We start from the raw sequence: 11,691 nt of genomic DNA, 5'->3' as shown, positions 1-11,691 counted from the left end.
TTAGAGTTCAATCGTGATTGGTGAGTTATTTATCGAGTAGACAAAAAGACATGAAAAAGTGTGAATCACAAGATGAGAGGTCGATTGAGGGATTAGTGTTGGTTTTACGGGGATAAAAGGTGTGTGAAAGTGTGAGGTCACAAGATGAGATGTCGATTGAGATTAATTAGGCGTAATAAAAGAGGTCACGGTATTATAAAAGAGAATGGGTAATAAATGAGATATTAGTGGTTAAAATATATGAATGAGATATTGATTAATCGAGTTGTAAAGTGTGTGAGTTCACATGATTAAAGGTTGATTGGGATTTGTGGATAATTTTCCGAGTGGATAAAGAGGATTATGAAAAGTGTGAGTTACAAGATAAGAAGTCGATTGGTGGGATTGGTGGTAAAAGAGACCGCAGTAAGGGTAAAAATCATCAGATGAGAGGTGTCATTTGTGGGGATAAGAGGCCGATAACAAAGGAGATATATGTGGTTAAAAATAATATGAATACAATTTTGATTGACCGAAATGTGAAAATGTGTGAGCTCACAATATTATAGGTCGATTGAGATTGGTGTTTAGTTTGTCGAGTGTGATAAGATGCATGTGAAAATGTGAGGTCATGATATTAGAGGTCAATTAAGATTGGTCGTTGATTTGACTAGAGATAATAGGTGTGTGAAAGTGTCTGAGGTCACACTGTATGAGAAGTGGATTGTGTGATTGGTGGTTGGTTTGTCGAAATGGTGGTAAAAAAATGTCGTAGTAATATAAGAGGTTGGTAATAGTGTAAAACACGTCTAACATTACTTTTGATAAGAGAAAAATTTATGACACAACTTTAAGTAAAATTTCTAGAGTGATTTATAGTAACTTGTATGATGTAATTGACTTGATTCTTAATAATAAATCTACATTTCTTTGTAAGCATTTTTTAAACTCAGAAAATTATTTTTTTTAACTTTAGATATATAATTAATTTTAAAATATATATTAATATTAAATTTTAGATTAAACTTAATTTAAAAAAAATTAAACTAATTTTAAATAAATTAAATTTAAATAATATTAATTTTATTTAAAATATTTATAAATAAATAATATTTTATTTATATTATTAATTATGCAAATACACATGTGATCATGGTAGATTTATTAATAAAACATGATCATTTTATTAAATACATAATAACAACAAAAACAAAAGAAGTGACCACCACCACCTCCACCTTATTTTAACTTAGATTTGGATAGTTTAATTTAATTGATACGTTCATGCTGTACTAACGACACCGTCTCCTACTCCGGCATTTCCTTTTTTTGTGGGATAAAAACCTTGTACAGCTATGCCGCATTTCCCTTTTCCCTTACCGCTAGGAACATTGTTCCGCTCGATCCTCATATATCCTTTTTCACCCCAATTCGTTCCCCATGAATTCTTCACTATCCAATAATCAAGTCCTTTTTCACTGCCATATCCCACCACCACCAATGCATGATCTAGGGAGGTTCTGCAGTTTCCCGTGAAAATACCCTTCCATAACCAAAGGAATCACAAAACATTCACTTATATATAGATCGATCTCAAAATCCAAAATATAATAACTTTTCACTACTTACGTACCGAGACATAATTTTTGAATTCCTTGCCATAAGCTTCAATGCCAACGCTGATGGGCTGCTGTGCGACAGCTTTCTTTAAACTATTTTCGTCGTAGGGTGGTACTCTTTCCCAACCGTCTATGCTCACCACCTTTGATTTCATCTGCAATCAATCAACCAAATGGTTAGCTAGACAGACTTATAAAAATTAACAAGCCCCAAAGTCAATCTCATGATAACCTTAGTGGCATTGCAGGTGCCTTTGGCTTCTCGATAAGGATAATCCTTTTCCGTGTCTATACCACCATTGCGAATAATGAATTGGAATGCAGTAAGAATGTACCCGGCTAAGCAGCCTAGGCTAGCTCGATCGCAGTCAATAAGTTCTTGCTCCGACAAATCAATCAGTTGTCCTGTTACTATCTTGTTGATACTTTCCACCGCTGCAATCGCCGAGAAAGCCCAACAACTTCCTAATATTTTAAAAAACAACACAAACAAGATCAAAATATATATATGAACTCAAATTGTTCCAAAACTATATTTTTTAACCTCATTTCTTCGCATTCTTAACTAAAATTAACCATATAATAAAATCATGACATTTACTCCAACATGAGGTATCTTAAATGAGAATCAAACCTGTGATTTTAGTTATATTATGCATATATATATTTTTGTAATTAATTTATTAAAAAGCTAGTGAATTGAATTGTTCTAATACTATTAAATTATTTTCATCTTAGGCACCTACTTTTGACTTTATATTTTTATCCAATTGTTCCAAAATTGTTAAATTACTCTGAGACAAATATTTTTTACTTTTGTTTTGTTCTCTCTAAAAATGGAAATAGCCGAAACTATAGATAGAGACAAATTAATCTACATAATAGTAAAAAAAAATTATAATTTATTATATATCAAGTATTATATATCACAATATTTTTTTTATAACAATAATACTAGTTATCTTCTCTGGGATTAAAAAATAAAAGTAGCAGCTTTCAAACTTTGATTTTCCAGAACCTCTTATCTTATTAGTTAGTCTGCTTCCCGACCTAAAAAGTCTGTTAATTGAAGGAAGAATTATAGCTAAGTTTAATTGATATGGACTAAAATCCACTTATAGAATTAGTTATCTTAGTTGTTCAATAGTTTAATTGAATGACTTGGAGTCATACTAACTTTCTAATTTAGAAATCTTACCGCATTTTCCCTGGTTCTTAATCGGTGAGACGGCGCCTTTCGTCCTCCAATCAACCGACTCCGGGAGAATTTCTCCTGATGACACAGCATACCTTTGGCTGTCCAGCTCTGACTGGACAGATTGGAGATCGGCATCATATTTCATGCCGAGGTAGTAGGATCGGTACTCTTCATCGGTCAGATCAGAAAACACGTTCAATCCAACCTTGTAGGTCCGGTTCTCGGAGTTATGAGCATCTATGAAGACCAAATTATCCTTAAAAATTTCGAAACGTTTTTCAAATTCATCTATTCCGTTGTACACTTTTCCATTCTCTACCATCCACTTTTTGTAAATATTCATCATTTCTTCGTCGGTTCTGGATTTTGATTGGTGATTGTTATCATACTCGATGATTGACATGTCCGCCATCATGAGGCTGAGGGAGGCGGAGAAGAGGGCTAGGAAGAGGAGGAGGATGGTGGTGGCCGGAGTAGTCATGTTTAATTAATGGTGCGAGTCTAAAGGATGAAATGAGGATTATTTTATAGATGAATATATTTATTATTTAAATATTTAAGAGAATATTTTATTCAATTATCTTCTTATTGTTTTTTTATTTATTTATATTTGAGTTATTAGGATAGGCCTGATTTAAAAAAAAAAATATAATTATCATTAAATATTTACTTATAATTTAACAATCATAATTACCAAAAATAAAATTCAAATGCTGATTTAACATTTAGTAAAAAAAAGTTTGAATAAAAGAAATTAAACTTTATTTGATATTTAAATTTTTGATAATTTTTTATTAATTGTTTTTACTGTTTATTTATTTATTTATTAGGATTATTTTTTAAACATAAAAATATACAAATAGCAATAAATTATCTGAGCGATTGTCGAATGTCCTACAAGGAGATTGTATACTATTCTCATATGCTTGTACATTATGTACATTGTCACAATATCGCAAATATATTATGTAATTTTACCGGAATCTAATAAGTTAGATTGAAGACTATAATTAGTTATTGAGATAGGTATAGGGATGAATGACTAAAAAAAACCTTATTTACAAGATATATTTATATCCCTATAATTTTTTAATGTATTATCTAGCTAGTTGAAAATAAATCGGAGAACATTTAACAATGAAAGTATGTTCTTAAGAATTATTTACAATGTCTTCCGATATGAGATTCGAAAACTTATGAATTTATGTAAAGACATTAGTGTTCTTCTTGAAACCTTTAAACTAATTAATTGTAGTATGTTTCTTAATTTATTTTTGCTTTATAAACTTTTTTTTCATATGTATATTTTTGTTGTTGTACTTATAAGTGTTTTTTTTATTAAATGGATTATTTTTTTAAAACAAAGTATAAACATTTATACATAATAATATAATTGATAGTTAGATACATTATCTTGTTACATGGGTTTAGAAAATTTATTCAAAAAAGTTTTAAATTTATAGAAATTTTGTTTGATGTTGTTATAGTTTTGCCAAATTTAAGTTTTTACAATATTGTTTGTTATTGCACCCTGCAATAAGAAACACTCCTTTTATGATTCTTGATTAGGATTGGAAATCACAGTATTATAAATTTGGATCATTTGAAAGATAAATTTTACATAAAAAAATGTTTTGAATAAACTAATATTTTTTAATGAAATTTTTGTTTACACATAAACTTAACTTTTTGAACATTACTCTAACAAAATCCAATTTACAAATCCGCCTGCTACTAATTTTTTCCTTTATAAATGAGAAGATATTTTTCAAGAAATAACTTCATTCTATTTTTTTCCACTTAAATTAGATGAACACGACCTCTACAATTCTATAGTCTCTTATTTTAATTTAATATATTTTTATGGAACTTAAATATTATATTTTGCTCTCATAGACCAACACTGTTTTAAATTTTTTAATTGTATTAAATAATTATTTTGATTTTTTAATTTAACTCACTAAACTTTTGTAAAATTATTGACATATTAAAGATATTGGTTTGTTCATACCCTTCCATTATATTTGAAATTTATACCAATAATTTATTTCATCCACTTAAAACTCAACACAAACCAATTTTATGGACCTAATTTTAGTTAAGAGATAATAAGTATAGTGTTCCCTATACATAAAACTGAGTTTTAAATATGTTCATAAACATAATTTTGTTTGAAATTGCTTTCTATACATGTTTTTTTGTTTGAAATTTTTTCTTATATATTTATTTTTATTTGAAATAGTTAGTATTTCAAACGGTACAAATTTAAGAATATAACTCCAAATATGAATAATTATTATTTTATGACCGAAATTTAAACCATCTTCATAACTAATTTAAAATTATTGATCGCTTAAGATTTCAACTAGGTTGTGTATTTTAGATTTAGATTATAACTTATTTTGACTAATAAATTTATTTCGTTTTCAAGTCAAATTAAATTCATTCTCATTAAGGATAGCCCCTTTTGGTGTAAATTATGTTTAGTCGGTGATTCAAGTCTATTAAATTTCGTATTACAATATCATATTTAATATTTCGTAATCTCTATCATATTATTTACATTTTAATTATAAAATTATTTGACATATTTCTCTCTTTCAATATCAATATATTTTATTATTTAAAGATGATTTTGAAGGCATGACACAAGCACACAATATCTAAATATGGAGGAAATGAAAAAGTAACAACATCGACATCGCCTTAGTTTGCAACATCTTTGTCTAAAAATGGAAAATAACATATGCATTGTTGTTAATTTGTTTACGAAGTGTATAAAGAAATACAACAAAGAGTCTTGAATTCGCGCGTTCGTCAAGAAAATGATAAAATGAATTCCACGAATGGTCGTAGATTCTAAACTTAATGGTATTCGCACGTTCATAGACAAAGGATAAAAGATCTTTGAAAAGAGTTGTGAGCTCTAAGTTAGTGACATGCGTGTTTTCATTAACGAGTGATAAAAGGATCCTTGAAAAGAGACGTGATCCCTAAGTTAGTGACGCGTGTGCGTTTGTTGATGGAGGATAGAAAGATTTTCACGAAGAGTCATGAATTTCGTGTTGAATGAAGCACGTGTATTCGTTGATGGGGATATAAAGGATAAAGAATCTTCGATTCAAAGTTGAATGATGACCGTGCTTCCGTAGAAGAGTAACAATAAAGGCTTTATAATAAGTCGTGGATCCAATATTTCTGTGTTCGTCGACAAGAAATTGAAAGAATTCTAAGAAGAATTGTGGATTCTGAGATAAGTGAAGCACATTCATTCGTCGATGGATAGAAGGAATTCTACAGAGTCATGAATTATGAGCTAAGTGTAGTTCGTTTGCTTGTCAACGAAGAATAGAAAGACCGTTACGAAGGATATTGGATTTAGAGTTGTACGATGCTTAAATGTTTATTGGATGTCTCCTCAATTATGTAGTACGCTTCTATGGTGAATAGATTCGTCGAAAGAGGGCAAGATGGTTTAAAGAGTAAACCGAAAGAGTAGTACATGTTACTCATATACATGTATGTCCTAAACGTAGAATAAACAGTCATTTTTCATTCATAAAAATATTGAGTGTATTAAAAGAAGTTACATTTTATTTATGTGTGTGGATAAATCAAAAACAATCACAAACGCATACACCCCTCAACATCAAAGTTAAATTTTAAAAGCATTAAAGGAAATTTAAGTCTTTGTCGTTTTGCTTCCTTGTCTGTTCCTCTTATTTGATGTCCACAGGATGATGTCCTCCTCTTGATAGATTTATTTTTTTAGTCTGAATGGTCAATGTTAGAACGTTTTAACATCAATGAATTTGTGTAATAAAGACTTAAAGACAATAACTCGTTAAGTTAGGTTTTTTATATTTTTATTTTTTTATGTTTTTTGTTTTCATTGTTTTTATATTTTTATAAAAAAAATCATGTTTATTAAATGGATAGAATGTACTCATGAGAACTTATTTATATCCATATTCATACACGCATTTACATATATAGTAGTCAGATAACTAATAAAATAATATTACGACGTGGCTTTAATGTTCGGGCACGGCGATTCAACGACCAGTAGAAATGACGTAGGAATTTTGTTATATGACTTCCATGACAATAAGAGAGAGGGGTGCTACCGACAAGGATAATTTAAATGTCATCGATGTAAGGAGAACTCTAATTGGTCATACCCCTCACCACTAATCACAAATCCCTTATTTTTAATGGTAGAGAATTTATGAAATAGAAGAAAAGGTTAACATAGGTTTTTTCTACATTCATACTCAACGAACAAATCACATAAAAATTTCTCAAAAGCGGGTGGAGATCATCATTCCTCATTGATAATCTTATAACGTAATAAATAGATGTATAAGCTTTGTCCAATGACGTATACCTTATATTATATTCACACTAGAGTCCCATAATTCATGCACATTAAGAAAACAAAATATTTTTTTGTAGGGATGTCAAATTCCAAATCCCTTCCTCTATTCCTTTATTTTATAAGGTCACTTTTTCAACATTTTCTCGGTGATATAATTTTGTGTAAAATAGATTTCTAAATTGCCAAAATTTTGTTTAAGGCAAAGCATTAAATATTCACAACAGAGTCGCTAAAAACTATACACGATAGAAATTACTCATCTTAGCTCTATATCTTACATTGTTTAATCTTCTCTTATTAATTTATTTTTACGTGTAGAATTTATTTTTTAAGTGATATCGAAAAAGTAAAGCGATAAAAGTTAAACTTTATTGTAACCCCATAATCAACCCTCTCGTCGAATTCCATCTAACATTGAGAATTTAATGAGATGTTAACATAGGTCTTTTTTAAAAAAATTAATTAAGGATAACTTCAAGACTATAGAGTCACCACCTAATTTTTTAAAATTAGGAAAATAATTTAGGCGTATTCACGCAATAATTAGAGATCTTTTTATTAGTTTGGTGCTTGGTTAGATGTGGGAAAGGGCTAAAAACGTTAAGTCCCACGACGCTCATTACAAAGATAACTTATATTATTACAATTTTGTCCTTTAAAAATATATTTTACACTTTACATTTTAGTTTTTCTATTTTTCTTGTTTAACCTAACTCTAAGAGTGATTGTGCACATTTGTGTGAATTTTTTATTTTTTGTTCAAACAATAATACAAGCATACATACAAACATATATAAGCATAAATAAAATACAATAAAGGAAATCATATATACATACAAGTAAAATCCTACAAAAGTAGGAAACATGTTAAACAAAAATCATCATACATGCATAAAGTAAAAAAAAGTTCATAAAATCATGAAAAATATCGAAAATATCAAATTATCCAGAAAATTATGAAATTCGACGTCAAATTTGGAAATATATTTGTGATCGTAAATATATCATTTTTATAATTTTTGGACACGTATTTTAAAAATTATGACTCCGTAAATTTGTGAATATATGAATTTTTTGGCCAAACAGGCCCTAAGGGTACAGTTTCTAACCAAACTTTAATAAATTATATAATATATATAATTATAATAAATAATTAAAAATGAATTCGATTTGGTTTATAGAGTTGAAATTTCAACTCGAAAATCGTATTTGAATTTGAATTGTTTTAAAATTTGATTCAAAAATTAAAAATCAAATTCAAATTCGATTTATTCAAATTCAATAAACTCAAATTCGGCCAGACATCCGTTCAAACAAAATATTGAACACCCCTAACCTGAACTACATCAAGTACACATAATAAACCCAAATATATACCAAAGCTGATTTATTTATTTATTTTGCATACAAGTATATATTATACATTGTGAACAATACACTATTAAAGTCATATCATAACCTCAATTATTTATAGAAATCAAAGCTTTTCTCATTTATTTAATATATAACCATACACATGTTATTAAGTCATTGTTTTTAAACCAGAGCCCAAGAACATTAATTTATAAAATGAATTTTGTTTTTCAAATTTGACATTTTGATTATTATTGAATTAATAGTTTGAATATATTGAATTTTTAAATTAATTCAATTTGATTAATCTTCAATTAATTTACTAATTCAAAAATTATTCAAACAAAAACAAACTCGAAAGTAATGCAAAATGGATTTATAGGAAATTAAAAATATATATAAAAGAATTGGAAGAATGTGTGACATAAGGAAAAAGTGTCTTCTATGGTATGTAGCCTAAAGTATTTATAGGGAGTCTAAAGAAATGTTTCTAACATTAGGTGCGTAACTAGAATGTAATAAATCAATAAATTAAAAACAAATATTGCACTCTGATTGGTTGAGCATATTTGAATTCACATGTTTCCCTCATCGCATGGAATGACTTCTCATCATTATCTCTAATCGATTGATCCTCTTTTTTTTTTTAATTTAATCAAATAAATTTATTTTAAATTCATTCATTATCCTCTATCCTAAGAACAAATAAAGAGAAATTCATAACAAATAAGTTTATTTTAATTTTAATTTTAATTAATTAGCAAAATAATTAATCCTAATTAATTATTTTAAATGTGTTTTTGGTCATGGGGTTAATTATTTTGATCTTATTTATTTAAAAATAATTTAAAATAATTATTTTAATATTATAAATTGGAGTGTTGATTTTTAGTGCTTACAGTACTAGTCCAAAAATATCACACCACCATTATTAATCAATATTCTAAAACATAAAATTCCAAAATCAAAGTATAAAACTATATAAACTATTTGAACATTTAATATATTAATCATTTTAAATCATGTTCTTCAAGCATGACAAGTATAACTACCTGCATTAAGTAATATGCATTAAGTAATATGATATGTTTAAACTTACAAATAACTAATATAAAAAATACATGATAAAATAAATAACTAAAATTTAATTTTTACTTTAGGAGGTATATACTGTAAAAACAATTGACATTTTTCTATTAAATATTATTATATATTTAAATTATTTTGCTGCAAATATAACAAAATCTATTAACTTATTTTGAGTAATAATCTATTAACTTTTTTATATAATATAATATATTATTAACCTTGTAAATTCATTTTTTCTCTTAAAAATATTATATATAATATATACACTAAACTTTTTTTTATCTCTTCATATTATATATAAAATATATACTAATATTTTTTTATCTGTTATTTTACAGAATATATTAATTTTTTTTTTATCTCTTTCAATACTATATATTATATACTTTAATTATATATAATATATTAACCTTTTATTTATCTATTTAAATATTATATATAATATACTAATTATTATATCCCTAATATTGTCTAGTCTTTTTTCTATTATAGTCTGTTGGCCCAGGAATAGAATCACTCACAAAATTTTGAGAAATTTCTATAAAATCTTAAAAAAAGGATTACAAGATCTCTCTCTTGTTTCTTCCTCTAATGAGAGAAACATACACTTTATTTATACTAAAATAAAAAAAACTCTTAATTTTCTAATTTAATGAAATTTATTGAAAAATATTCTATTTTCCTCATTATTGCAAATATTTTGTTTTCCTCATCATTGCAAATCTGCTGTTTTCCTCATTAATGCAGATCTTCCATTTATTTGTAAACGTTGTAACAGCCAGGAGTAATACAAAATTCTCCACCTTAGTCCTGGCGTGGTTCGAGAAAACGAACACCGATCAGGGGTCGCATCATCACCAGTTTTGATGCAGGCAAAGCTTTCGTAAGTATGTCGGCCTTCTGTTCACCCGTTCGAACAAACTCTACATTAATTTGACTTCCTTCAACACACTCTCGAATGAAATGATATTTCGCGTCGATGTGTTTTCTACGACCATGAAAAACTGGGTTTTTCATGAGTGCAAGTGCAGACTTGTTGTCAACGTAGAGCTTCACTGCCTTAGGTTTCGAACCACTTAGTTCAAACAACAATGATTTCAACCAAAGTGCTTGACACGTTGCCGCTGCTACAGCCATGAACTCTGCTTCACATGAGGATAATGCCACTGTTTTCTGTTTCTGGGAGTTCCACGAAACAAGACTATCGTTAATGTAGAACGCCATGCCCCCCGTACTTTTCCGGTCATCTAGGTCACCTGCGAGATCACTATCAGAGTAACCCACTATTTCCTCGTCACCGCCTCCTTTTCGAAACACTAGACCTAAGTGTATAGTGCCTTGAAGGTATCGAAGCACATGCTTCACTGCCTTGTGATGTATCTCAGTTGGCCTCTCCATGAATCTACTGACAACACCAACAGCATAAGAAAGATTTGGCCTTGTATGAAGGAGATATCGCAGACAACCAATGACTCTTCAATATTCAGTTGCATCAATCGGTTGTCCTTCGGGATACTTATAGAGTTGAGCCCTATGCTCCATTGGTGCCTTTGTTGAGTTACAATCAAGCATTCCAAATTGGTTCAGCACCTTTTTGGCCTATTTTGTCTGCTTGATCGAGACACCTCCTTCGAACTGATCTACCTCGATTCCAAGGTAGTTTGAAAGCAATCCGAGATCACTCATCTCGAACTCCCCCATTATCTGCTTCTTGAAAAGTTTAACACCCTTTGGATCTCCATCTGTTAAAATAAGATAATCCACGTAAATACCAACAATAATTCGGGTATTAGCAATGCCTCTTGTGTACACCGCTTGCTCCTGTGTACACTTTTCGAAGCCCATTTTCTTCAAACTTTTGTCCAACTTTAGATTCCACACACGAGGAGCTTGTCTTAGGCCATACAATGCCTTTTTTAATTTAAGCACTATATTCTCCTTCCCTGTTGCCTTGAATCCTTCTGGTTGAGTTACGTACACTTCCTCTTCCAATTCTCCATTGAGAAAAGTTGACTTTACATCGAGATGATATATTTTCCAACCACAATTGGCTACCAAGGCAAGAATAACTCGAA

The 11,691-nt window shown here is 28.9% G+C and overlaps 1 protein-coding gene across 1 annotated transcript; it reads right to left on the bottom strand.

Annotated features, from left to right (window-relative positions):
* Window positions 1–1,082: 1,082 nt before the first annotated feature.
* LOC124922317 (zingipain-2-like) lies at window positions 1,083–3,278 on the bottom strand. The gene is made up of 4 exons (XM_047463050.1): window positions 2,797–3,278; window positions 1,831–2,063; window positions 1,613–1,753; window positions 1,083–1,522 (listed from the first exon to the last, which is right to left on the bottom strand). Exons 1-4 carry the CDS (start codon window positions 3,275–3,277, stop codon window positions 1,262–1,264), a joined length of 1,116 nt encoding a protein of 371 aa, XP_047319006.1. The 5' UTR covers window position 3,278; the 3' UTR covers window positions 1,083–1,261.
* Between the last annotated feature and the right edge of the window lie 8,413 nt (window positions 3,279–11,691).

The sequence above is a fragment of the Impatiens glandulifera genome, chromosome 1 (genome assembly GCF_907164915.1).
Source record: "Impatiens glandulifera chromosome 1, dImpGla2.1, whole genome shotgun sequence".
Classification (NCBI taxonomy): Eukaryota; Viridiplantae; Streptophyta; class Magnoliopsida; order Ericales; family Balsaminaceae; genus Impatiens; species Impatiens glandulifera.
This window is presented reverse-complemented; position numbering and strand designations above follow the sequence as displayed.